At 41.0% G+C, this 27415-nt stretch overlaps 2 protein-coding genes across 5 annotated transcripts; both read left to right on the plus strand.

Annotated features, from left to right (window-relative positions):
- Positions 1-1702: 1702 nt before the first annotated feature.
- On the plus strand, positions 1703-13250 carry UEVLD (UEV and lactate/malate dehyrogenase domains). Of its 3 annotated transcripts, XM_042882131.1 has the most exons (12): positions 1703-1763; positions 1900-1984; positions 2450-2512; positions 3703-3866; positions 4537-4672; positions 5203-5327; positions 5736-5841; positions 7392-7562; positions 8480-8653; positions 9215-9299; positions 9928-10051; positions 11669-13250. In XM_042882131.1, the coding sequence occupies exons 1-12, from the start codon at positions 1722-1724 to the stop codon at positions 11831-11833; spliced, it is 1440 nt and encodes a 479-aa protein (XP_042738065.1). In that variant the 5' UTR covers positions 1703-1721; the 3' UTR covers positions 11834-13250. The 3 variants fall into 3 exon arrangements, with proteins under 3 accessions (XP_042738065.1, XP_042738066.1, XP_042738067.1); XM_042882132.1 differs by lacking the exons at positions 9928-10051; positions 11669-13250 and adding an exon at positions 9527-9626; XM_042882133.1 differs by lacking the exons at positions 9215-9299; positions 9928-10051; positions 11669-13250 and adding an exon at positions 7696-7770 and having other exon boundaries at positions 8480-8566.
- Positions 13251-13522: 272 nt separating this feature from the next.
- Positions 13523-26989, plus strand: TSG101 (tumor susceptibility 101). 2 transcript variants are annotated; one of them, XM_042881942.1, is made up of 10 exons: positions 13523-13613; positions 14857-14941; positions 15797-15862; positions 16217-16380; positions 17093-17219; positions 18498-18561; positions 19895-19989; positions 24053-24255; positions 25362-25601; positions 26658-26989. In XM_042881942.1, the coding sequence occupies exons 1-10, from the start codon at positions 13572-13574 to the stop codon at positions 26745-26747; spliced, it is 1176 nt and encodes a 391-aa protein (XP_042737876.1). In that variant the 5' UTR covers positions 13523-13571; the 3' UTR covers positions 26748-26989. The 2 variants fall into 2 exon arrangements, with proteins under 2 accessions (XP_042737876.1, XP_042737877.1); XM_042881943.1 differs by having other exon boundaries at positions 19898-19989.
- Positions 26990-27415: the final 426 nt, after the last annotated feature.

The raw sequence follows: 27415 nt of genomic DNA on the forward strand, positions 1-27415 counted from the left end.
ATTCTCTTCTTCCCATGTGAAGAACCTGCACCTTTTCTACCACTGTCTGCTATGGAACCATTTACTGCTTTGTCAGCTGGAGGTCAGTGCCAGTGCTAGCTCTGGTTAGCTAGCATTGCAAACTATTGCAAATGGATAAATGAATACCTTCCCTCAAATTAAGCCCATCTGCCTCCTTTTGCTTGAAAAAAAAATGGATGCTTCCACTCTGTTGTGCTTTTAAAAAGCCATATAATAATAACATTATATTGCCCCTTAGTTGTTTGATCAGCGGCCAACCAGCACCTTGTTTTGCAGGCATGAAATCTTACCCTGAATGGAACGCCTTTGAGATTTTTAATACATCTTCAACGTTCTAGTAAGTTGTTATCTTAAGGCAAAATAGGCAGGTCACTCTACATTGATTTAGCATATTCCAGCTGATGAAGCTGTCCCTCTCTGGAAGCAATAGAACTATTTTACTCAGATATTTTTTTTAATTCTTTTCCTTATTGAAGGGCAGCTTTTAGTTGTAGCTTGAATTTGAAATAACATCTTAATCCCACAAGGCAGAACTGCAGTTCAGTCATCCAAAAGATGGCCTTTTACTTACCAGTTTAAGTGCATATGGAATTGCTCATCTTTTTTTTTCCCACACGTCTGGGGATCCAAAGAACCTTCAACTACCATGCTTAATGTACTGAATAGAATGAAATCAAACACAGGAGGTTGCTGAGGTAATGAAATGTATCCGTGGTTTGGTCCTAACCTCTGTTAGGTTAGCTGCTAAATGGCTTTCTTGAACTGGTGATTTATTTGCTTTGGAGATTTTCTCTGTCCAGTTCTTTGTAAGGGTCTTTTTTATGTATATCCTTTTCCCATTTCATTAAGTTTTTTTATATTTTGAATGCAACATCTCAGTTTCTCTGTGTTCCTAAGTTGAGGAAAGGCATGTGTCTACCACCTCTTAGGTGATGACAGAGGTGGACAGCGAGCTAAATGTTTTACCTGTGATATTGCCAGAGCCAAAGCCAACGTGATGGGTTTGGTGAGGAAACTTTTGCTCCCACCCCTTGGTCTTCATTTGTTTTGGGACCTTCAGTATCTGCAAGAGTTCACTCGGGTCCATTCCAGAAGCGTACATTTTGCACAAAGCACGTAATATGTGTAACTTGCAATTCCTCTTCCATTACTCCTAATTCAGACCGCTTGTGTTACTGCATGGTTTTTTTTCTGCCGTGGGGAATTATTTGAAATAATTTATTGGGTAGTTTCACGTTCTCAAGAACTCTGTGCTCTGAGCTAGCACAAAGATACAGAATGCCCAAGGCTAAGCCAAGGGTCAGACCTAAAGGATGCCATTGCAAGACAGAGGAGATGCTATTTTCCTCTTGTGTAGCACCGAGTAGAACTGGCAAGCTGTGTGCTCCGCGTTGCAGGAGCTCCTCATTTTATTTTACCCTCTCTTAGCACGTGAGAAAACACAGCTTATTTCCTCCGCTAACTGGCCACGTTTTCTATCAAGCCTCAAAGAAAACAGCCAGCAGCTGTAGCTGAGCCCCTCACCAGTGCTCCAGCCCTCAGCCTTGAGGTGAGTCGCTACCAACGGCGTATTGCGAGCCTTCGGCTTCCCAGCAAAACCCACGAGCTCCGCGGGCTCCGCGTAAGGCGCACGGCGCCTGGAGGAGGCGGGGCGGGGCGGGGCGGGCTGGAGGCGCGGGGCCGCCTGGGAGGCCGCGGCCATGGCGTTCTCGGCGGAGGCGCTGCGGAAGCAGCTGGGCAAGGTGCGGGATGGGGCGCGCGGGGCCGGGAGGGGATCGGCACAGCGCTACGGCGGTCCTCGGTTGGGAAAAGCGAAAGGGGAAGGCGGGGCCGCCGAGACGAAACGTTTCTGTCTGGGTTTTTGTCTCCCGCTCCCAGTACAAGTTCAGAGACCTGACCGTAGAGGAAGTGACGGCTGTCAGCAGGGCGCACCCGAACTTCTCCTTCTCCATGAACACTTACAGTAAGGAGGGATGCGCTACTCTGAGGGGAGAGTGGGCTCTTGCCTGCCCGGCTCTGTGGGGAAACACCAGTGACTGCGGGGCAGGGTGGGATTCTGTACTGTCTGTGCCAAGAGTGATGCTTCTGGTTTCTAGGAACACATTTGGATAAGGGGGAATGGTCTTAAACTGAGGCAAGGGAGGTTTAGGTTAGATTTTAGGAGGAAGTTTTTCACACAGAGGGTGGTGAGGCACTGGAACAGGTTGCCCAAGGAGGCTGCGGATGCCCCATCCCTGGAGGCATTCAAGGCCAGGCTGGATGCAGCTCTGGGCAGCCTGGTCTGCTGGTTGGCGACTCTGCACACAGCAGGGGGTTGGAACTAGATGATCATTGTGGTCCTTTTCAACACAGGCCATTCTATGATTCTGTGCTTAGGAGCGTATTGTTGTCATTCTGCATTAGGATTGTTTGTTTTTTTTAATTTCAGCCTTCAAGGATGGATCCCAGAAAGACCTCCTGAATTTCAGTGGCACTGTCCCGGTGAAATATGGTAGGAGTTGCTGTGTATGGTTTCCTTACCTGCTGTGCATCCCAGCGACACACTGTGGAGAGCCTGAGAAAGAGGCATGGCTGAAGTGGCAGCAGTGGCCTTTCTCCTCTGGGAGTCAGGCTGGAGAAAAGGGGAGAAGGGAGAGCGCTGCACCTCATTTCCAGCAACTAGTGGGAATTAAGCTTGCTCCTAAATGTGCTGTAAATGAAGTGGAACGGCAGATTCCAACATGCCAGCTATGCCTCTGAATTATTAGATGAGGCTATGCTAAGCTTACATGTATGAGATGAGGCATCCTTTCTCATTTTGGGTGTGCTCAGGGCTAATTTACACACGCTAGGATCAAATACTCGAGAATGTGAATACAGGTCTGCAAATTGTGCCTTTGGGGATTTGGTATAACCTGTGCTGCTCTTTGAACTGCTTCTTCATTAAAAGTGGCTTAGGATTTTGCCTGAATTGGCAGAAGCCATTTCTATTCTTTATGTACATATAGATACTGAAATAAGGTGCTATGAGACAGGTCAAGGTCAGGCAGGATGGGGCTCTGAGCAGCTGATGTAGTGTAGGTGTCTCTGGTCATTGCAGAGGAGTTGGACCAGGCAACTTTTAAGGTTTCTTCCAACTCAAGCCGTTCTATGATTCAAGTCAAGTAAACACTTTATTTTAAAAAAGTCACGTAGCGTGAGACAGTGTAGTCAAACATTTTGGTTCCAATGGAGATTGCTTGAATTTTGAAAGCCCTACACGTGTGTGGAGAGTGCTTAAAAAGAACTAGTAAGTATTTATTTCTGAACTTAAAGCCTTTGAAGCTGAGGTAAAGCTCTTAATAGATCCCTCTTTGTATCGGTTATCGTGAGTTCTTAAAAAATAAAAATAAATAAAAGATTGCAGCAAGAAGTTTATTTGCCTATAGAACTGGTCATGTTGGCTGATAAAATGCCAGTGGAAAAACAACAAGAGGAAAAATTCCTGTGTTAATTACAACTCATCAGTGACGCTCCAAGATGATCCAGACAAGTCTGCTTCTGTCAACCAGCCTAAGTGACATAAATGCTTTAAGTGCAAATCAGGACATTTATTTGTCTGGCTTCTTTTCTCTTTGTTATTATGAAGTGCACACAGACCTGTTTCTTAGCGTTTCTTCTCAGTGCGGAAGCTTGTAATGGCTTTTGGTTTATGTTGAACAGGTAACTCCTATAATATACCCATTCGTCTGTGGATTTTGGACTCTCATCCCTTTGCTCCTCCCATTTGCTTCCTGAAGCCGACTGCCAACATGGGCATTGCAGTGGGGAAGCATGTGGATGCTCACGGCAGGATTTATTTGCCCTATCTGCAGAACTGGAGCCATGTAAGAGGAGGGAGATGTCTGGGAATAATGCACAATTCTACATGGAGAGCGGTGCAGAGCAGTGGGTCTGGTTGGAGCTTTTTGTATTTTGCGTTGCTTGTTAAATATGGAATGCTTATGCTAAGAGAAGTGATATTACACCTCAGAAAATTACAGCTTTCAGCCCATCCAAAGGGTTTACAAGGAAGATTATAGGTGATCGTAAGGAAAACTCTTTTCAGCTGGGAAAAAAATAGGGGGATTGTCTCTGTTACTTTTGGGCCTTTTGGCTCTTTTCCCCCATAGTGCATTGAATAATGAATAGCATACCTGACAAACGGAGTATCTCCAGTTAAGTTCCACAGAAATTCCTATCTTTTGGGGATGTCTCTTCTGACTATAACATTATGAATGGATGGAGATTGAAAACCCGCTGCTGTTTCTAAATGATTTTATGTTCTCCATCTAGATAACATACTTAAATGCAACTGTCAGGCCCACGGTGGTGATTTACTGAAAGCTGGTTTTCTAAAAATGATGAGAGGTATTTTTCCTGATTATTATAGAAATTCCCATGGATGGGAATTGCTTTTATTGCTTTAACTTCTACTGACTTCACAGTGTGTTTGCTCCAAGTACCAAACGATATGAAAGAGCTCCTCAACAGTTTTGTCTTCTTCCTATATTTCAGCCTAAATCAACTATCATTGGATTAATCAAGGAAATGATTGCAAAATTTGAGGAGGAGCTGCCTTTGTATTCACTGTCATCTTCTGATGCAGACAGGCAATCAGAACTTCTCTCCTACATCGCAAGGATTACTGAAGGTGCAGATGTCTTCATATATTTGTAGTTCTAAGGCAACGTATGTTTTATTTATTACTTGATATCATAAGGGTCACAGAATGGCCAGGGTTGGAAGGGACCTCAAGGATCGTGAATGCCCACTCCCCCTCGTCACATGCAGGGCCACCAACCTCCACATACAATACTAGACCAGGCTGCCCAGGGCCCCATCCAACCTGGCCTTGAACACCTCCAGGGACGGGGCATCCACAGCCTCTCTGGGCAGCCTGTTCAGCACCTCACCATTCTCTCTGTAAAGAACTTCCTCCCGACATAAAAGCCTACCTAATGTTAGTAACTGAATCTTTGTGCATGCAATACGTATGTCCAATTAATCTTCATATTTCTGTTACAAATCTCCATGAATTGTATGAGAATTGTTGCGTTATCAGACTTGACCACTGTTTTGAAGAGGTTTGTGTTTTGTGACGCGACCCTTTGTGAAGCATCAGTAGCTGTGTTGATGTAGTATGGATCAGCACTTAAGTTTGTGTTTCCCTTTTAACTGTAGGAGAGACTGACATAAAATCAAAGAGTAAAATGGGTGGAGTGAGAAACGGAGGGTGCTTTAACAAAGTGACTGTGGTTGGAGCTGGAGATCTGGGCATTGCATGTGTGCTGGCGGTTGTAGCAAAGGTATGTAATTAATGTAAGTCACTGTACACCTGATTAATTAATACAGGGCCTTCCAGTCTAGTTCTTAGTGTCTGATACAGAAGTAGCTCAGCACTTTTAACATTGTTGCTACTGCCTATATCATTTGCCTCTTCTGTCCTGTTAATTTATGGACACACAGAAGTGTTAGTTTCTGCTATGCTTTCTCATTCTGCTTTTGTAAATACAGACAGATAAACTAGGAATGCACTTATTTTGAAAATCCATAATTAAGAGTTCGTTGCCTAAGCTGTGGCTTGTTGGAAGTTACTGTACACACAGTGCAACAAACACTGTTTTGAACTGGAGAAATATATTTTTACAGTTCCCCACCACTGGCAGGAACAAGTTAGGTTTTATTGTTGATCTGTATTGTTTTTACTCATATAGGGTGTTGCTGACAAGGTGGTTCTTCTGGATCTTTCTGAAGGTGCAGCAAAAGGAGGAACCATGGATTTGGAGATCTTTGCTTTGCCAAACGTAGAGATCAGCAAAGGTGCTGGCTGTCATTGCTAGAGTGGGAGCTGATGCTGTAGTGTGTGTGCCTGTGTTTGTCTCAGTGAGAACGGGGCACCCTGGGTGCTATAGAAGCTCTAGTATACAAGGCATGTTTCTAAAAGGGTGTTATTTTTTCATAGCTTCTTGCTTTTTCGTATCTTCCTGTGGAAAAACTGGTAAGGGAGGACTCAGTAAAGCTTGAAATGCTTCTGTTTCAGGCTTTGTTGTTGATAGAGTTAGAAGTATCTGAGCCTGCTTCTGGGTTAAAAGGCTTTTTCTGAATTTGGACACATGCAGAAATGTAGAAAAACAATCTAGTGCATCAGTGTCACTGCTGCAGTGGGCAAGGTGAGGAGAGGTATGTATGTAGGGAATTAGACCTAGCCCTGACAGCAGTGTTGGAAAGACTGATAAATAATGTGAGTTTCAAAGTACTACCTTCCTCAACTGATGTTTGTTAAAACATCAGTTTATGACCAGTGGTTAATTCTTAATCATTATCATTATGTATTCAATAAATTAATTCTTAACCCATCCCTGGAAGCGTTCAAAAGACATGTGGATGTGTCACTAAGGGACATGTTTTAGTGATGGGACTCTGGGTCGGATGGATGGCTGGACCTCGTGGTCTTGAAGGTCTGTTCCAGACCAGATGATTCTGTGAGCTGGTTGTCAATTAGCTGCTAGTGTACAGTTCAGCAGAATCAATAATTATGTCCCCATACTTAGTGGTGATGAGTACAGTCCTTGATAAGCTTAGTTGCAGAGGCTGAGATGGTAAAAAAAGCTCTTCTACAATAGAAGATGGAAGCGAGTAGAATGACCTTTTTCATCCTCACTTCTTGTTTGTCCACGGTGCTTTTTCATGCTTCAGACCTTCTGCAAGACAAGAAGTGAGGCTTTCATGTGCCTCTAACGTAGTTTATCTCAGTTTCCCATTCCACCAGGTATTCTACTTGATTGTTCAGTTTCCACCTGGCATTGCCTGTTCTACATCCTTTGATCTTATCTTGCAAATTGTGATGCTTGTGCATTCTTTTCCTAAGCTCTCCTTGTGTAACCATGGCACAAATTTCTGTTTATGTTTTTGTCATTACGTATTAAATATTTATATGTAGCTGTGATATAGCAAGCTCCTATGTTGTTGAAATGAAGTCTCTGCCTTTCTTTTTTAAGTTGGAGAAGTTGGAGTAAAAATGAAGGATCTTTTCTGTAAATGTATTTTTTGCTCCCTTGCTGAGAAAATTAAGATGGGAAACTTGTGTCAGAACTGTTTTCTGATCTGTGCTCTGTCATCTTGGCCAAGCTTCATTCTCTTCTGTCTGTCAACTAGAAGGTGGGAAAACTAGCTCTGTGGGAGAGCTGTTTACAGGTGCTGCAGAAGTGCTCCATGTTGCAGACAGGGAGCTGGAGGCAAGATAGGAAGGAAAGAATCCTCAACTTAAATTGGATGTTGCAGTTCAGCATTTAGAGTAGTGTTTTGGTTTTGCACCTAAAACTCGATACAATTACACACGTTCTTAAAACACATTTTCTTTATATTTTCAGATTTTTCAACTTCAACTGATTCAAAAGTTGTGGTGCTTACAGTGAACTCTCTGGGTAATGCTCAGACGTACCTGGATGTCATACAGAGCAATGTGGATTTGTTCCGAGGAATTATCCCAGCAATATCGCACTACAGTCAGAACTCCGTGCTGCTTGTTGCTTCTCAGCCAGGTGTGTTGGCCCTTCACCTGATGTTCTGTCCCTGTGATGGCTTCTCTTTGGGCTGTTTAAAAAACACATTGCTGTCGAATATGCACTCTTAGTCAGAAATTCTTGCTACTCTGAAAGATGTTTTCCTTTACAGCACTGAGCAGGACACAGTGTTTTTTTAACTGTTACCAAGATAAAAGAAAATAGTGTACTTTGATTTGTTTGAAAGGTATGTATTTCTGCATATTTCTGTATGTAGCTTAAATGTCACTGTATCTACAAGATTAGCAACCATTGACTGTTGTCTTGTCAGCTGTGAGTGTTTTTTACATTTCTCCTGCGCAGTAAGGGTAGATGCATGTGTGTATGTGTTGTGTGTTCTGTGATGAAACTCATGGACTATATTGCAGCTGTATTTTAAGGAAAAGTCTAAATCTGTGTGCTCAGTAATACTATGAAAAGAGAAAAGCAAAAATGCTCTTACAAGAGAAGTACACGTGAACCTATCTGTCCTTTAAACAGGCTGAAGGCATCCTTAGCCCTTTTCTGTTTTTCAGGTGCTTCTTAGCCTTCTTATATTTTAGACCTGTGAAAATGGGGAAAAGAGTTCTTGCCAAATGGGGATCGGGGAAGGGAACCACTAATGCATTAAATTTAGAAGTATGTGAGATTTGTGGTGAAGGGAAGCATAGTGACTCATCCTGAGGTTTCACTTGACTTCTCTGAAAACTTCATGTGGGCTGTGAGTTTCCTCCGTCATCTCCCCATCTGACTTGCTGTTTTGGTTTAAATAAACTGAAATATTCTCAAAAAATGCTTTTTCCTTTTCTAAAGTAAATGAGTTGCTCTGGAGTTACGTAACTCTGACTAACAGTTTGCAAATGGGCTGAATTTTGATCGATCCTTTATTGTCAACATCTTTTCTCTTTCATATATAGTTGAAATTATGACATACGTATCATGGAAGCTGAGCGCATTTCCCAAAAGCAGAGTTATTGGAGTAGGTGGCAATCTGGATACTGAGAGATTTCAGTACATACTCACAAAGCTTTTGCAAGCAGAGACGCTGGGAAAAGATGCTTGGATTATTGGTGAACAAGGGGAAGACAAAGGTAAAGTGATACTCATTATGAGTATTTAATGTCCTGACAGTACTTAACTAATGGTATTAATGACAGAGTGATTGAAAAACGTACTAAAGGTAGTAATGAGCAGGGTAGTGATTTTTACTAATAGTGGTTCTAAATAGTAAGATTCTGGTCTGTGCCCAAGCCTGTAGGCCTGGAGTTGTTGCAAAAGTGTTTTGCATTTGTCACTGTGTAAAAAAATATACGTATATAGCCTCAAATGCTTTGTATTTGGTGCAGCGATGCAGATTAGAGGTATTGAAAGAGGAAGGAAGTGTGGTGTAAGATATGTTAGGCTACTGCTGATGTGACGTTTTTTGCATAGCAATTCATTTTTAAGCAAGTGTCTTGGGAAGAGTGCTGGTATCATTTTATTTCTGCAATCTAGAGACCCTACATTTGGCTTGTTATGAGGAAAGGGTGGTTTGAAAGCTTCCTTTTTAATTAATTAATTAATATCCTTTTTTTATCTCTCCCCAACCTTTTTCATCCTTATTTTAGTTGCTGCTTAGGTGTACACTTAATGCTGTGTTTGTTTCTGTCCAGTACCATCATGGACCAGCTCTAAGTCAGTTACAAATGAAACAGAAACAATTGCTGCTCATGACTCCAGAGAAAAGGTGGCTAACAGGTAACTCCGACATAACTTTCACGTTTTTCTACATGCTTTAACACTTGGTTTGCAGTTTTTTGGGGTTTTTTGTTTTCTTTTCCTCAGTTCCTTACAAACAGGAGGAAGTTTGCTGTAAAATGTTCACACATCGAGTTTCCTGGAGCCCATAGGTGTGTGTGTCATTCATTTCCATGCAGGTGTATACACTTGATGTTCTTCTGCTTTAAACGATGTTTTGCCCGCAGTGATCCCTAAGGATGAGATGATGAGCTTGGCGGAAGATACACCAGAGTTTCAGAGTTGCCAGTTCAATTACAGATTACATGCACTGAAAAGAAAAAGAGAGGCAAGCTTTCTAGCACACTTCTCAGAGACTGTGTGAAAGCAGTAAACTTCAAAGCTAGGGAGAAATTTGGATCAATTTACATGATTTAATTAGCCAGAAAAAAGAACTGTTACTACTCTGGGTAAAATATATATGAAGACATTCTTTTTAGCAGTTCATTATTTTCTTATGTAATTTTTCAGAATGAAGAATCATGTTCTTATGTAGACTTACCTGTCTATAAGGTTTCAACATATGAATCAAAACAGGATTAATTAAAATCTAAACATTCTATGTTTCCCCTTTTCCTGGTTTATTTAGAGCTGTGGAAGTTCTCAAGGGAAAGGGTCAGAGATCCTGGTCTGTTGGGCTCTCAGTTGCTGATTTAACTGACAGTATCCTGAAAGATAAAAGGAAGGTTCATTCTGTATCCACTCTTGCGAAGGTAATGTGCTATTAATATCTTCTGGTTGCTACTACAGTTACGTGATTTACATTGGATGTGACAGTTAATTTGTATCAGCACAGACGTGCTGCATAAAGCAGCTTTTTGGAAGGAGCATTATGGTTACTGCTGTCTTCCAACAGGAGTTTTTTAATTCCAGTCCAGATGAAGTACAGATCAGTTGTTGCATTAACCTGAAACCAACATTGGAAGTAGATTGTTTTCAAAACAAATAGAAGCATTTGGGGGAAAATGTGTTCATGTTTGCTGACCAGCTCCCCAGGAGCAGCTCAGTTTGGCAAATGAAGAGAAATGCGTCACAGTTTCCAAGTGTTCGGTGTATATTTTTCCAGGGGCCAAAAGAGTTCAGTATCACTTAGGAAAGTATCAAATGCATTTCCTGCCAGTACTTTATTTGACCAGCTTTGAAAGGTTTATCTGCTTTTGCATTCTTTAGATGATTAAGGTACATGTAATGTCATACAAGGTTTAGCCCACAGTTTTAAGTTCATCCAAAGAGGCTTCACTAAAGTTTTAAGGCATTTCAGAGGAGGGAAAAAAGTTATAGAAACCATTATTGGCTGCTTCTGTGCCCCTCACGGTTCTCAGTGCAGGGAAATGGAGCGCAAAACTCTTCTTACTGTGTCAATTGTAACAGATATACAGCTAATTTCATCATTTTTTCAAGTCAAGTTTGTAATTGTCTACAAATGAAACACAAAAGTAGAGGAGTGCCAAGTCTCTTAAACTGTAGAGTAACTACAGAATGTAAAATTTCACATACAGCTCCTATAAAGAAACAAAACCTGTACTTGTAGTGGAAATGCTAAGTCACAGTTTGAAGCAGTGATTGAGCACCTGGTGGGAAGGCAGGGCCAACCCAGGGGAGCTCATGTGTATGCAGTGTATCTGAGTGACCAGAAGGGGTGGAGCCAGGATCTGCCCCTTCCCAGACCTCATTTAAGGGTTGGCACTGCAGGGGAGGGCATCTCTTGCTGGAGATTCCTGCCTACCTGAGGCCTTCCAAAGGTGAGCAGCTCTTTTCTTTCCTTTCTGTATCCATGGTGCTGCATTTGGGCTCGTTTTCATTTGCTGTAGCCAAAGACTTTGCCGCCCTGCTATTATCATCCCATTATAGTGTGACAATATTGTTAGTGAATTATAGTGATGTAACTTTGGGAAAGTCTCTATAGAATGAATACATGATCAGTATTTGAAAGTTTTTCCTCAGTTAGTTTTGTTTGGCTGTATTGTAACAATCATTTTGCTCAGTCTCAGGAGAACTGATTGTACAAAAAGTACCACTGCTTGCTCTACCCAGAAAACTGTTTAAACTGTATCTTGTAGAATAAGCTTTGCCTGCATTGCAGAGGTCTGATATTTTTTGCATTAGGAAATAATTCCTGTGGCACCAAAGTTTTTTTTACCTGTGCAGTAATACTTTACTGTTGCTGTAATCTGTTGCACAGAATCTAAAATAATTGGAGATTTACAAAGTCATGCCATGTGAAGAAGTGTCCTTGCTTAGTTAAAATTAAAAAAGTTACTTCGTTGCTTTTCAGGTAAGAACAGAGCAGAAATGTGTGTTTGTGTGACAGTGTTCTTTGTGTGTTTTAGGGATTTTGCAGTATAAACAGTGAAGTATTCTTAAGCCTTCCATGTGTTCTTGGAACCAGTGGAGTAATTGAAACGATCACACTAGAAGAAGATCTGCTGGTACAAGAGAAACTGCAAAGCAGTGCAGGATCAATTCATGACCTTCAGCAGCAGCTGAAACTGTAAGCACTAAGGAAGCTACAGCATCTGCTCACACAAGTTGAAGCTTTGCTAGGCACGAAGGGTTGCTTGGTGCGTACGTTTTTCTATGCCAAACAAATTTTTTTAACTTGCTTTCAAAAGTGTTTTCCTTACTTACTGTTGGTTGAAATAATTTAATACTGCACTGCCCGGTTGGAATGTCCCACTTGAAAAGTGCACTTTCGGTAGCCAAAATGGGCAGAGTGAAGTGCAAGAATACTTTGTCTAAGATCAGGTAACATTTGCCTGGTTCTTTTTCTTTGTATTCTGTTTTGTTTTTGCTGCTAATGATGGCTTGATTCTTGGGTTTTTCATAGCTCTGTGCACCTCATTAGGACACAGCCTAGGACAAGAACTTATCCAGCACCTTGGAAGCTCTGGTGTGCAGAGCCAACAAGAGCTCCTCCTGGTTTCTGAGGGCTGGTATGGGCTTGCCCAGAATATGGTTGCAGGGCAGCAACCTATTGCAGGCAGTCTAATGTCAATGGACTCTATTCTTGCATATTACTATGGGGAAAGAAAATGTGAAAGCATGAAGTATTGCGTATGAATTTCTGTTGTATATTTACTGATATCTGAGTCTCTGTCATTGGGTGACTTGTTAGCTCTTATTTTCTAAGGGTGTTCAGAGCACGAAAGTATCTGCAGGTGTTGGTATGTCCCGTGCAGCAGCAGAATGGGTGCCCTTCCTGAAAGGAGAAGTGGGAATGGGCACCAGGCAGGGAATGAGGTCTGCCCATTGGGCAGCGTGGAGGTGGCTAGAGTTCAAGCTCTGATCCAAAGCTACTTGCTGCCCGACTGAGGAGGAGAGGGTAGCTCCTTGAGGAGGCAACAGGATCTGTATCCTTCTGCAGGAAGGCCAAAGACACGATGGAAAAAGATGCAAATTCTTAGATGAAAAAGCACGTATTTTTTTAAGGTGAAGAGCTTTCTGTGTTCTAAACTCTGGTGTGGTTGCACTGGTGAGAGAGCAGACTGCATTCAGCCCAGGTATAGATGAGCATCGGGCTGCAGAACCAGAGCAGCATGGGTGTCTCTGCTGCTATGTGCAGCATCAGCCTGTCATTCCCTGGGCGTGTGCTGAACTACGGCTTCTGAAATAGCAATGGAACCTCCAGAGAACAAGTAGAATACTTGTCAGAGCCAAAGATTATTCCTTCCTGCCTTCCACTTGTATCTACAAAGAGCCAGCGCTGCATAAACCAGGATTTTATATTGATAAAAATAGTGTAATTATATATATATAATATATATATTACTATATACATATATAGTAATTGGGTAATTCAGGTGGGTTTTCAGTGAATGCTAAAGTTTCCTTTCTGGTGGGGCAGAATGGGTGCTAACAGCAGCTGTGTGACTTAAACACTACATTAAACAAGTGCCCAGTGCTGGGGCCGGACTTGTGTTGGTTTGTGTGTTTATTTCCCTCCGTTTGTTATCCCAGCGTGAACAGTCCAGGTGTTCGTGTTGGGGATTCTAGGTAATGGTTTTCATCCCCAAATGCCGCACGCCCTTTTTTAATCACTGACGAGCTGGCAGCAGCAGCAGCCGGCACTTCGTCCCGCCTCCAGGGGGGGCGCTGCCCCATGCGGGCAGGGCCGTAGTCGTACCGCGCCGTGCTGTCGGGCGGCGCTGTTCCCGCCCGGAAGTGCCATCAGTGCCAGGCGGAAGCGGGCTCGCGGCGCTGCCTGCGTTGGGGGGGCGGGCGGCAGCCGCCGCCATGGCGTTCTCGGAGAGCCAGCTGAAGAAAATGCTCGCCAAGGTAGGCGGCGGCCTGGCGCCTCGAGAGGCCCTTCCCTCTCCGCCGGACGCGGCCGGGAGGCGGAGTGCGGGCACGGGCTACGGCGGGGCGGCGGAGGGGGGTGTTGTTTTCTAATGGGTGACGTTTGAGGAAACAAAACTCGCGGTGAGGTAAATGGCTGCTGGTCATCGAGGCGGTGCGAGCCGTGCGGTAGCGGTACGCTGTTAGTCAGCTGGAAACCGGGCCTCGTCCAGCAGATTGAAACCAAAATCCCTGTGGCCGGGTAGCTGCGAGGAGCCGTGGCTTTGGCTTGGGGGCGTTTGCTTTCTTACCGTTCAGTCGTATTGTTGGTACCGCCCAAAAGCGAGCTGTGGCAGGCTAAGGGCTGCTCGCGGTTGGAGGTCCTTTCCTCCACTTGGTCCTTGTGTCATCGGCTGGAGACTGAATGCTGATCGCAAACGTGGGGTAAGCAGGTGTGCGTCTTTGTACTCACCCGGCTTCCCTAAAGGAGTGGCTGAGGTGCGACATGCCATAAGGAGGTAAGGCAGTGCGGTGCCTTCTTTTCCCACTCCACCTCGTGCCCTTCTTAAACCACAAGTGGCATCTGGCTTCCTGTCAGCTCAGTGAAAAGTGGGGGGAAACTTTTTGCACCTGATGGAAAAACGAAGTTACTATTTCACCACTTGCCTTCATTTTCCACGAGTAGTTACATGCTCTGTTCTATTGAGGGAGAGAGCGAGAAGAAAGGCCACAAGGGTGAAGATCCACACCATGTGGTGAAACAGCTCTCTGCTAGCCAGGAGCATCTCCTCTTGTCTGTGGGTCATAGTTCTGAGACTTCAGGTCTGTGCTGAGATGAATGTAAGGGGATGAAACCAGTGTTTGTAGTATGGCCTCTTCTAATGTGTGCCTTGCATGATGCTGGTAACTAACTTCTGATAAATGCTTTGTCCCAAGCTTGCCTTTGCTTAAAATGCAATGTTGATTATGGCAGAATATGAATGAAATGTGATAGCTTTCCCCAGAACTTGATCTGTGAACTCTTATTTAAGAATGAAAACATCCTAATACCTTGTTCAAGGTGTTAATGGAGTGTTTGGTTTGATTATGTAAAAAAAAAAAAAAATAAAATCTCACTCAAAAGTAAGAGTGCTGAAGAATGCCCATGGGTAACTTCCATAAACAGAGGCTATTCTGTGAAACAAAAAGCAATTTACACTGCATCTTTAGGCTCTAATGACTTCTTTTCTCTTTTGTTTTCCAGTATAAGTACAGAGACCTAACTATACAGGAGACAAACAGTGTCATTTCTCAGTACAAGGACCTCAAACCTGTTATGGATTCATATGGTAAGGCTTTGAGCAAGTTCTTCTTATCAGAGTTTCATTGTATAAGATGTATCTGATAGTTTTTGTGGAGAGTAGGGAGTTCAAGCTAGAATTTAGAATTTAAAGTTATTCTTTTTGAACTTTGATGTCAGTACTCTCCTGGAACAGACATTAATTTTCTGAAATAGACTCAGTAATACAGAAAGGTGCCAGGAGGTGGTATGTTTTTCCACCTCTTCAGCTTTTATTTGGTCACTCAGATATGTCCTATCGCCCTGGAGATTGCTGATATCTTACAAGTTCAAATTTGCTGTGATGCAAAGATACATGTACAGTTCTGTCTATTTTAAAAGTATTGTAAATTAATGTAAATACTTCACTAAAAATGAACAGTTGTGACAGTGCTTTAAAGTATGCAAGTTTGAATGAAGATTAAGAATTAAGAATAGCATTGAGCTGTAGCAAGAAGCTCATTTCTGTTACCTGTCTCTTCCAAAGCTGCCTTGGAAGATTTGAGCACAGAGCCAATAGCAGCTGGTTGGTAGGGTGAAATGAGAAAATTCATGTGTTACTTCAGCTGTAAAGAAGGAAGCAGTTTTATTTGCAGTAAAGGTAGTTTGTCAATAATTAGTAAACCATCTCTCAGGAATATGTTATTCATAAGGAGTTATCTGACTATAGGCAACCATTTGCCAGGGAGATGTGCAAGAGCAGAACTTCTCAAGCTGTGTTGATACAGTGTGTATCTGTGTATGTGTACGTGTGTTCACACATGACTTCTGAAAATGTACATTAACAAGTAGACAGGCTATCACCTGAACAGAGATTAACACAGCAAATAGGTTTGTGTTCAAAATGCCCTCTGCTCCCTTTCAGTTTTTAACGACGGTTCATCTAGAGAGTTGATGAGCCTCAGTGGAACCATTCCTGTGCCTTACAGAGGTATGCCTTTATTATTAATATAGTCACTGTTATGCATGTTATATTTATTGCTGGTTATATTTATTGTACAGAATCATGTGAAAAGCTGTGTATATTCGTAATGCTTCAGTTACACTACTTCAGTGATCACCATTTTTGTGAAAGCTTTCACTTGTCCGTGGTGTCATATTTTAAATATTTGTTTCTGGTTTTGTTATGGAACCAAACTGTAGTGCATATCACTGCTCCTCTGTGCTTGTGCAGCTCTCTAATTTCTGTTTATATTTCAGTACTCTTTTCGGTACTTTATGTATGCTTTAAACATCTGAATATAAAAGGACAGCACTCCTAAAATCTTTCAAATCATCTTTCTAGGTAACATATACAATATCCCCATTTGCTTGTGGCTGCTGGACACCTACCCTTTCAATCCCCCAATCTGTTTTGTTAAACCCACTAGTTCAATGACAATAAAAACTGGGAAGCATGTTGATGCTAATGGAAAGATATACCTTCCTTACCTGCATGAGTGGAAATACGTAAGTAGAGGGAAATTCAGCTTGTTAATTTACTCTTTTAATTTCTTTTTTCAGATAGTTGTACCATCTGTTACAAGAAACGTAACTCTTTTTCTGAGATATTAATCCAGATATTTTTTTTCCTTTGAAACAACTGCTTGTTATTTTTAATATCTTAACATTCAGATTGCTGTGGGTTTTGTTGTCTGGTTAATTGTGCCTTTAGTGACAGCCCGTCCGATTGAACAGTGCAGCATAGGCTTCCTTGCCTAGTAGGGAGCTGACCTGAAGATAAGAATATTTACTGTGAGACCAGAATGTTTACTGAAGGTGAACTACAAATTCTTTGACGCATCTCTGGGCTGAAATTGATCTCAGATTAAGATGAAGTGCTGTATGACTGCTTCAGGTAGACTTTGCTGGGGCTTTGGGTGTATTTATTAATAACTAAATCCAGCAGTGCAGGCCTCAGACATTTTAACTAAAATGTGAACTTTCAAAAAAGATGAAATGTGCTGATGGGGCCGTAACTGTAGAATAGGCTTAGTTCTATCAAAAGTGATTGGGAGGAATAAATGTAATAAATGTGAGTGGTAGTTCAGCGTTTGCGTAGCATAAATAGCAATAAATACACGTATATGTGTGCGTGTGGAATGGTCCCATTCTGTTGTTACAGTCAGTAAAACCAGCTGTTAGCAGATGGCACCAACTTGTCATGTGTGTATCCTTGCAGCCCCAGTCAGACCTGCTGGAACTGATTCAAGTTATGATTGTGGTGTTTGCTGAGGAGCCTCCAGTCTTTTCTCGGCCCACTGTTTCAGCCAGCTACTCACCGTACCAGGCAACTGGCCCACCAACCAGTAAGTGCTCTGGGCTGCTGATTTATACAAATCCTCACTCTCCAGAGTGTGTACCAAAGGCTTTCTGCCTCAATAGTTGATAAATATCATTCTAAAATGGCTTTCTACATTGATGGATATTCACAAGTAGTTCACTTGTGCTGTACTTGAACTACTGGAAAAATTTGTGTGGAGGTGGGGGCAAAATTAATGCTTGTATTGGCGAGGGAGAGCCACAAACAAATAACCAAATGGGACCAAAGAGGAGTAACTAAGTGGGACCGGTAGAGATAATTGGCTTAAGGTAAGTGCGTGGGGCTCTATGGCTTGTCTGGTGTTGTAAGAGCACCAGGTGATTCAATGAACAAGCTGTTGAGTTTTCCAAGAACAGCAGGTGTCACTACAAGTATAGTTTTGGTGGGGACTGTGACCTGTATGGTGCTTTAAGGAAGATGAGATCATCAGCTGAAACATCACTGCTTTGTTCTTTTGTAGTCATTGAAGGCTGGTGTATTGGAAGTAACTTTACAAACAGTGTTTCTGGATTTTACGTGATTAATAGCTACTTGGTTTTACTAGTGTAGTCTTTTTTAAAAATCTATTTTATAAACAGTTTGTCTTAAGTTCTAGGTGCACTTTGAGAAATAAAAACCCTGAATCATTTGCAGTTTTAGAAGGTGAAAATAGCTAGGGAGACTTCAACAAAAATAAGAAAAAGGGGGGAAAAGAAAACACCTGTATTTGATGTAATGCTCCTATAATTACTACTAATCAGCAATAAATACATTGAAAATGCAGTTTTTATAATAGAATTGTCAGCTTTCTAAGAAGAAACATAAAATTGCTAAGGCATGTTTGTTGGTAAAAGTTTTTTAGAACTATTTAGATTTCTAAATGGAAGAAATCACTGAATAACATCGGGTTGTTAAACAGCTAACTGACTGTTACCCTTGTCTATTCTGAAGCTACTTAAATGTGCTTGTTATTTAATGAGCAGAATAGAGAACAGTGGCTCATTGGGAAGGTTATCTTATTTTTCTGAGCTATTATCTAAAAACAGAGTCACGTCTGTCATCTTTTATGTGCCTCCTGTTTGAGTTCCCTTCCTGCAGATACTTTTCCTTAAGCAGGCATACTTCACTCAGTACAGTTACTGCTCTTTCAAATTCATATCTTAATAAATATTGTTCAGTATTTTGAGAAGCATAGTATCACAGCATAATGCTTCTCACTAGTGTGATCTTTGTATGTGGTAAAATTCTGAAAAGCAGAAATACATAAAATCATTATTTTATTTAGCTTCCTACGTGCCTGGCATGCCAGGAATATCTCCCTATCCACCAGGAAGCACTACAAACCCAAGGTAAGAGCCACTTTGAGCACTTTTCATCATCGCTGACATAACAGGGGGCTTCACTGAACAGCATCTAGTCTTATTTCTGTTCCATTTATTTATTTATTACCATGGATTTGGATCTTGGTGTTTATCATGATAGCTGTTTGTGTAGAAGAGAGGACTGAACTCTTTGTTAATGACCAAGAGAAAGTTTGGGAAGATTTCGTTTTCGTAGTGTTGCTTACTTCAGTTATCATACAGCTGAGTGACAATTACGTTTTGAAAAATGATTACCTAATTCCTGCATGTTCTCTTGATTCACTTACATAGTTAGTTTTATAAAGTGGTTGTGCTTATATGCTGTAGAAAGATACACATTCCTAAAAGTTGTTGTTGTTTTTTTTTCTTAACAGCATTGATAGCATTGGTTGGGTCATGAGCAACTCAAATAATTGAACAAAGCAGTTACTGGATTAAGATGAACCTTGATGTATTTTGTTCTTGCCAGTGCTAGATCTTGTTTCACAGAGGTTAAAAACTGAAAATGAGTCCAACAGAACTAACTCCTCAGAAATATAGTAGTGACTTCAATTATAGTTTGAAATAAACAGTTGCTTTCTGCAGTGTTCTTTGGAGATTAGAAGAGGAGCAGCTTGTGCATCAGCTCTGCCACTCAATATTAGTGTTCTTTCTTAGCAAATAGCATTCTTTCTTGACAAATAAACGCTGCCTGTTTTCTAGTTTGTACCTTTTTATTTAATTATGGACATCCTAATGTCCTGATTCTGTTAGGATAATATGAGGAGTTGCTGTAGTACATAACACTGTGGTATTGAAAAGCAAAGGAACTGTAAGCACTGGGAGCATGCTTTAAGGAGTGAAAAAGAGAGGTCGTGTGGCAGACATTTTCCTCCTAAGTGTACCTATTGGAAGTGCTCGTGGTGTGTTCTGCATGCAGCATGTTCTCTTTTACTTGAAGCACTTCAATCAAAGTCTCCTGTAAAATTTTCGTATAATGTTGAGAATTGTTAAGATTGACTGTTCTGTCAGTCTGTAGTTAAAACAATTTGGTTTGGATACTTCTGGGTTTTAGAAGGGCAGTTTAGATATTGAAAGGCAGCCTGTTGAGAATTTGGAATGATCTACGTGATTGACCAGCAAATAAGTAGGTAGGGCTTCAGTTACAATGATATCATACATTGCATCAGAACTACAAGTTGTGAGAGATGTTAATGGGGACAGGAAAAGAGTGTAATTCGGCCTGTAGTTTAAACGTGATATGAATAAATATTTAACATGGTGACATGGATCAAGTTGTACTAGTAATTAAATAACTTCAGCCTGTGTTTCTTTGTCAAAGCAGCTTCCCGAACTATCCTTATCCAGCTGGTGTTCCATTCCCACCTACCACTAACGTTCCATACTATCCTTCTCAGCCCCCTGTGACTACTGTTGGTGAGTAACTATTTCATCAAAGCAAAGCTTCCCACTGTAATTGATGCATAAAGAGCACCAGTGAGAAAAGGAATTTATTGTTCTTAAATCCAGCCTTCCAAAATATTGATTTTTTTTTTTTTAATGGGGAAGAAGATGTCTTCTTCTGGGTGACACTTCCTATGTTCTTCATATTTTTTTCACTCAGGAACCCATAAAATTCCTGATTATGTGCAGTGCACTGTCTGCTCTATGCATATGTTGAAAAACAGTGTATATAAGCAACCGAAGGGTTTTTTTTTTCCTTTCACTCTTAAACTGTAGGTGACTTTTGATTGTCTGTACTACTCTTTGTTGTCTTGCTTTTTAAAATGCTTTTATCTTCACTTAATTGTCTATGGGACTTGCTTTATTTACTCATTATTTATACTTTATTTATTTTGAAAGTCCTGAAGCTGAGATTTTCAGTACATATTTGGTAGGCCTTTTACCTAGGTCTATTGTTTTCTGCCTCTTTGCTGTTGCTCCTTGTTTTACTTTCTTCTTACCTCCTGTCAGCAGTGAAACCAAGAGCATTGATTCATATTTTCCCATTCTGCTGCTCAGTCATCCTGTACTAGCAAAATACACTAGCATTGTTTCTGGGGTGGCCAGGAGGTGATTGTCCTCCTCTACTCTGCTCTTGTGAGGCCCCATCTGGAGTACTGCATCCAGGTCTGGAGCCCCCAGTATAAGAAAGACAGGGAGCTGTTGGAGAGGGTCTAGAGAATGGGCCACAAAGATGATCAGGGACTGGAGCACCTCCCCTATGAAGACTGGCTGAAGGAGCTGGGCTTGTTCAGCCTGGAGAAAAGAAGGCTGCGGGGTGACCTCATTGCAGCCTTCAGTACCTAAAGGGAGCCTACAAACAGGAGGGGAATCAACTCTTTGAAAGGGTAGTGTATAATCAATAGATAACAAGATGTTATAATCACAATATAATCAGGAGAGTTAGTCAAAGTAGACAACAATAACAAAAAGAGAATAAGTGGAAGAGCTTACCCTTCAGCTGGGCTCACCACAAAACACCAAGAGAGGTGATCTCCAGAAGAGATCCTTCCCCACTGGTAGCCAGCTCTTAAATAGGTCTAGGAGGGGTGGAGCCTGGCTCCAATCCTTCTGGCAGCACAGGTGAATTGCCTTCAGCTGTGCTCCTCTGGCTGACTCATGGCTCGCCTCAGGTGATCAATCAGAGGTTCAGGCCGTGACTTAGCAGTTCCCATACAGGTAGATAACAACAGGACAAGGGGAAATGGTTTTAAGTAGAGGGAAGGCAGATTTAGGTTGGATATCAGGGGGAAGTTCTTTACAGAGAGAGTGGTGAGGTGCTGAACAGGCTGCCCAGAGAGGTTGTGGATGCCCCGTCCATCCCTGGAGATATTCAAGGCCAGGCTGGATGGGGCCCTGGGCAGCCTGGTCTAGTATTAAATGGGGAGGTTGGTGGCCCTGCATGTGGCGGGGGTTGGAGATTCATGATCCTTGAGGTCCCTTCCAACCCTGGCCATTCTGTGATTCTGCTCTGTATCATTTCTAATATGGATATGTGTGATGGATAGGGAACCACTGGAAAGTGTTCTCTAGTAGGAAGGTGCATAACTTTGCAATTGGACAGTCCTTTTGAAACAACTGCATGGTAAGGACAAAGACATTTGTGTCTTTTTTCAGAATATAAGGTGTTTATAATCTCTTGCTCTGTAATTTAAAAGAATATTCACAGGTTTGTAATTTCATGTGTGAACTCCCAGTTATTTATATATGCTCTTCCCCCTTGAAGTTTTAGTTTGCCTTGGGAACAAAGCAAGCTCATAGATTGGCAAAGGAAGGGGAATGCTTTAGTTCTACTCTTAACAGTACTTGAGGAATTGTTGTGTTACAGAATTTGGAAACTACAAGAAATGATCATTCTTATTTTTTGTGCCTGATCCCGTCCTTCATGTCCATGTTCTTTCAGATTTGTGTATTACAGAAGCGTTCTCTGAAAGTCATTTCAGCTGTCGTTTCCACTCTGACATGAGTTGTGGCTACCACACAACCTACAAGAAAGCCAAGTATTGCTCACTGTTGTGGGGTCGTTGGATCCTTGAGGATTGATAGTCCATGCTGGCTCTCATTGTCAGACATACAGAAAAGTGTTGGGAACCTTTCTAGGGAACGTTGGCTTTCCACAGTGTCTCTCTCTGAAAACAAATCCTGTTTTGCTTTTGTGTGTAAAGAGTTAATTGAAAATAGATGTCACATTTTATTTATTTTCTTCCTTTTCATTCTCAGTGAAGATGAAGAGGGGTGGAGTATATGCCAGGTATTACAGAATACTTCAGAAGTCCTCTGTTAGGTCATCTGGTACCATGTTGTAATGCCAGATTTTGTAGTAGCAATTTAACACAAGACAGATTCACTAGATGCAGCTAACTAAGATGTAGCAGGTGCATGACTGTGGTTTATCCCACGCCAGATGAAATGTGGAGATGTCTCTATAGTCATCCAGTGTATTTACAGTAAACTTATTTCCCTTGAAACTGCAAATGTTTCTTTCCTATTCTGATTTTTTTTTTTCCCCACTGTTGAACTATGGTTTACTGTGCCAGTTTAATGGGAGCTTACAGGGAGCTACAACTTGCAAAGCTGTATATATGGTGCCGGAGTGTTTCCTTCAGTGAGCTTATTTTGAGTTGGACAAAAATACTCAGACTTGCTTCAGTTTTTAAATTATTTTTTTCAAATAGTTTTTTTTCTCATTCAGTTCGGTTGTGTGCCACTAATGATCTGATTCAGATACGAGTCTGATTCTCTAAGGTCAGTTCTGAAACCAGACTCTGCCTGGTAAAGGTTAAGGGTTTCAGTGCTCTCTGGATTTACTGGCTCTCTGCCATAAAGTCTTCCCCAAGCTGCACTAATTATGGAAGTGGCAGAAAATGCTAAGGGTTCATGCTCTTTAGGAAGATATATAAAATCTAACTGATGATCCATGTGCAAAGACCTTTTTCTGGTCTGTCGGCACTTACATGTGAACTTTAATCATTAGTTGTGTTGTGATTTTTTTTCTGTCCTGCTTTAATGACGAAGTGAACTTTGCATAAAATATCCAAGAGTGAGAGACTGGGGAGGACAAAAAGAAGTAGAATTGATTGATGGTTCTGGCATAGAGAATAATGCATTAGATAAATTAAACAGTAGCTGAATTCATGCTAATGCTGTTAAAGTGAAATCAGACCTTTTTGTTTGGATTAGGAAGATGTATGTTTACAATTGGCTGCCTTACAGTTACAGTCCTAAACTGTGAATGAACTCTTTGTCCCTCATGGTTTAAGTCTGGCTTGATTTAAGTTTTACTTGCCAGTGCACAAAATGCTGTTCTTTACTCCTTTCCATAAGAAGTAGTGGTGCTAAATTCTTGAGTTTGTATGTGTGGTGCAGTTTGACAGCTTCTGCTGCTGATTCTGATACTTGACCAAATGCTAAAAATGGTCATGTTGACTGGCAGCAGGTTGAACTGCTTAAGCCAGAACTGTAGAGCAGGTCAACTCTTGTGCCATTTGTATTTTCACGAGCCTATCTTTGCAGTACTTTGAATAAATATATTTATTCAGTCTCTTTTCTCAGTAGTAGTTCATTTTAGCTTTAAGAAATTACACATGTGCTGGTACAATTTGTATGTAAGAAGTAGTAACATTAGTAATTGTCAACATGTGATGCTTCCTTAATTTTCAGAAGAAATTGGTGGTTAGTAAGCACAATGTAAATTTTCTCATAGTAACTCTTGTTAGTTGCATAGATTTATTTTCCCAAATACATGGCTTTATGTAAGCTTTGTGTGCTAGAAAGCATATAGGGATAATGTAAGAGGCGTAGGGAATAAAGATGGATTTATGCAGTCTTGTTCTGTTCAGCAGTGGAGATCCAAAAAATTCCTTGGGTGCTATAAGGATTCTCTGAGGTGTGTGGTCTTGTTGAAGTTTTGTGTACGCTGCTCTTTCCAAACTGGCTTTGTACTGAAGCTGGTGCAGAATTGAGAGTTAATTGTGTGCTGGTGAATTTTCTTGCACAGGACCCAGCAGAGATGGAACAATCAGTGAAGACACCATTAGAGCTTCCCTTATTTCAGCAGTCAGTGATAAACTGAGATGGCGGATGAAAGAAGAAATGGATCGTGCTCAAGCTGAACTCAATGCCTTGAAGCGCACGGAAGAGGACCTGAAGAAAGGACACCAGAAACTGGAAGAGATGGTAACTCGTCTGGATCAAGAAGTGGTAAGCTGAGTTAAAACGCTGATCTGTATCAGCATGAAAGTGTATTGCTTTTGAAGTGTGTATTTTCTTTCCAAATTGAGGTGCATGTGTTTAGACAGATGAAAGATGGAAATCCCAGTGATCTTAAGATGCACTGTCTGATGTCTTAGAAATGTTACTGTTAGTAGCAGAGGAACAGCATCAGTGCTTTCCCCCCCACCCCAGATGATAAGTGGTATAGGAGTACTTACTCACTTTGTCATTTTCTAGCTAATAGTGCGTGACAGTAGTGATGGAGAACATTTCAGTGTCATACTGCAGACACACTGATTTTAGTCACAGCTTCCTTTGTAACTTCAGATTTTTTCTAAACAAGAACCTTTGCTATTCCTCGTGCTCAGAAATGGCTGCAGAGTTTTTTTCATGAAGGCCTAACTTCCACATCCTGTGTCTGCTCCTTGCATTACTGCTTGGGGTAAGGTTTTGGGACTGATGACCAGTTTCTGAAACAATCAGCTTCATGTTCAAATTCTGTGTGCTTTTTTTTTTTAAAGTGACTATTTGCAATTATGAATGAGGAACAAAGAACAGGAAGTACCATTGTGTTGTGTAAATCCACGATGTGACCACAGTAAATGCAGCGTGTAATTGGGGAAATGAGGGACATAATAGAACTGTTGATATGTGACAAAAAGGCAAAAATGTACGAGCTGCCTTCCATATAAGACATGACTAAATCAGTTAGGACTTCTTGCTCCAAAACATACACCTCCAAAGAAACCCTTTTTTTTTTTTGCTTTGCTTTTATTACTTTAGTTAGTTTAAACCATCGTTCTTCCTTATGTGGTGTCTTCAAAATACTCAGACTGCTAGCATGCCTTCTTTAAAATTGTAAATGGCAATAGATTGACATTATAATCTAAAAGAGCATTTACTTTTTCGATGGTAGAATCTCAAATCTGTAAGTTGCTAGCTCGTTCTTTTATGAAAGTCATGATGAAGGTGAATATAGAAGTAAAAAGAATCAAGCAGTGTTTCTAAAGTTCTTCATAGTTCTAAAGTCATCTTGGCAGAAGCAGGTATTCAGCTCTTGAGAGTTAAGAAATAAACATCTTCAATGTTTTTAGGCTGAAGTTGACAAGAACATTGAACTTCTCAAAAAGAAGGATGAGGAGCTCAGTTCTGCCTTGGAGAAAATGGAAAGTCAATCAGAAAATAACGACATAGATGAAGTTATCATTCCTACAGCACCACTTTACAAGCAGATCCTGAACTTGTATGCAGAGGAAAATGCAATTGAAGACACCATCTTTTATCTTGGGGAAGCATTGAGGCGTGGAGTGATAGATCTAGATGTCTTTTTAAAGGTAGGCTTCTTGAGATATTCTTAATATGTGCACTTTAAATGTGTGTAAGTACTTTGAACTCTTATGTTCAGCTTTTTGATGTTAATGATGTCCTCGCTGAAGAAATACAGTAAGTGCATATAGGTTGAAACATGAGTCTCAGAAGAAGAATATCAGGATTAGGATGGGCTAATTTAAAAGCATTATAGATATATAGAGGTTATTTACTATTAGTGTCAATATACACTTTCCTTTGGTCTGAGCTACTGATTGTGGAGAAACCAATTTTAAAGGTGACTAGAGAACTGTCAGCTTTCCACCTGCAGTGTGTTGATGCCATTCTTGCAGCAGGCACTGGAGTGTTAGGCTCACAGAAGAAAAAGAAGAGCTGTTCTTGAGAAGCCCACACGTTTTGCACCTTTAGTAAAGAACTTAGGTCACTTATTCCTTTTCTCTGTTTTTCTTAATGCTTAGAGTTTTCTTTCATATCTTTTTCTATTTTGAACTTTTGAATTTATTAAGAACACTTAACATGGAGACTAGAACTTCATAAAATGTCCTAGTAACTAGTGTAGCCATTGGATGTGAAAGGATCAGTGTGTCAAAGTGTAACACTCTTCACTTGGTCCCCTGGCCAAGAGTGGTAACCAGAGTTGCTAGTCAGGTCCCTTTCTAACAGGTGAGATTCCACCTCATTGCCACTTCAGGTTTGCTTTAAACATTCAGTGGACGGTGTCCTAAGTAGAGACATACTTTGTTTTTATGTAGCTTGCTAATTCTGTTTAGCTTCTATTAAAGGAAATGATACTATGGGAATTGTATTTGTCTTTGATTCACCTTAGAATACGTATGACTTCTCTGATAGGAATGTGAGGATCTGATTATTAAAATTATAAAAATACACTATAGTGATTGTATATGGTAGCAAGTCATTCTAAGCCAAGAAAAAGCCATTTAATGAACCAACACATTTAGTATTTCCCAAAACAGACATCTCATTGAGTCATGCTTTCAAAACTTGATTCGCTATAGAGTTACCATTTTTACCAGCCAGCTCTTCTTATTATTTCTTTGCAGCATGTACGTCTTCTGTCTCGCAAGCAGTTCCAGCTGAGAGCATTAATGCAGAAAGCAAGGAAGACTGCTGGACTCAGTGATCTCTACTAAACTCTCAGACTTTAACTGGGAAGTTAGATTTACTTGTGAAGCAGCCATTTTCTTGATCTTTCTCTTAATCAGTAGGTGCCCAGAATAAGTTATTGCATCATTCAACTGTAAAATATTTTGAATCAATAATATATTTTCTTTTTGGTAAATACTAGCTTTTATTAATGCACTTTCTATTTCCTGTAATCTTTGTGCTGGTGGACTTAAGCTGAATAAAACTTGTTGCATATTTTCTTCCTCTACAGAATTGTGTTGAATGCACTTTCTTTACAAACAGCCCTAGCTCATGTGGTATCAGCTTAACCATTCTTTCACTTTACTTACGATAGCTGGAAGATGTGCCAGTGTCCTGATTGAGAATAATTCACAGCTGGAGTTTGTAAGTAAACTCCCTTATGACAGATGAAAGCTGGAAACCTCAAAAATTCAAGGCACCACTGTTTGATGTAGCTGCTGACATCCAATGATTGTTTTCCTAAGTAAGCTTAGCAATGGTTCTCTTGTCTTGCCTTGTTCTACCCTCAGGTTATGGCCATTGTAGAGTGTATCATACAGTACCTTAGAAGCCTTAATGTTTTGTTGTTGTTTTTTCTGAAAAAGAATGCTAGGAAAAACAAAGACCTCTGCATTTGTTGATGTAATGCCTCCAAGGCCAAGAACACGATGGA

The sequence above is a fragment of the Lagopus leucura genome, unplaced genomic scaffold (assembly GCF_019238085.1).
Source record: "Lagopus leucura isolate 7727_CA_CO unplaced genomic scaffold, USGS_WTPT01 Super-Scaffold_100033, whole genome shotgun sequence".
NCBI lineage: Eukaryota > Metazoa > Chordata > Aves > Galliformes > Phasianidae > Lagopus > Lagopus leucura.

Bases quoted from the DNA above. Each gene is read 5' to 3' on its own strand.
- UEVLD (XM_042882131.1), top strand. From the start codon at position 1,722: ATGGCGTTCTCGGCGGAGGCGCTGCGGAAGCAGCTGGGCAAG. The intron at 3,867-4,536 runs GTAAGAGGAGGG...CCTATATTTCAG, and splicing joins ATCTGCAGAACTGGAGCCAT to CCTAAATCAACTATCATTGG. The intron at 9,300-9,927 runs GTAACTCCGACA...TGGTTTATTTAG, and splicing joins AGAGAAAAGGTGGCTAACAG to AGCTGTGGAAGTTCTCAAGG.
- TSG101 (XM_042881942.1), top strand. From the start codon at position 13,572: ATGGCGTTCTCGGAGAGCCAGCTGAAGAAAATGCTCGCCAAG. The intron at 14,942-15,796 runs GTAAGGCTTTGA...GCTCCCTTTCAG, and splicing joins ACCTGTTATGGATTCATATG to TTTTTAACGACGGTTCATCT. The intron at 24,256-25,361 runs GTAAGCTGAGTT...CAATGTTTTTAG, and splicing joins CTCGTCTGGATCAAGAAGTG to GCTGAAGTTGACAAGAACAT.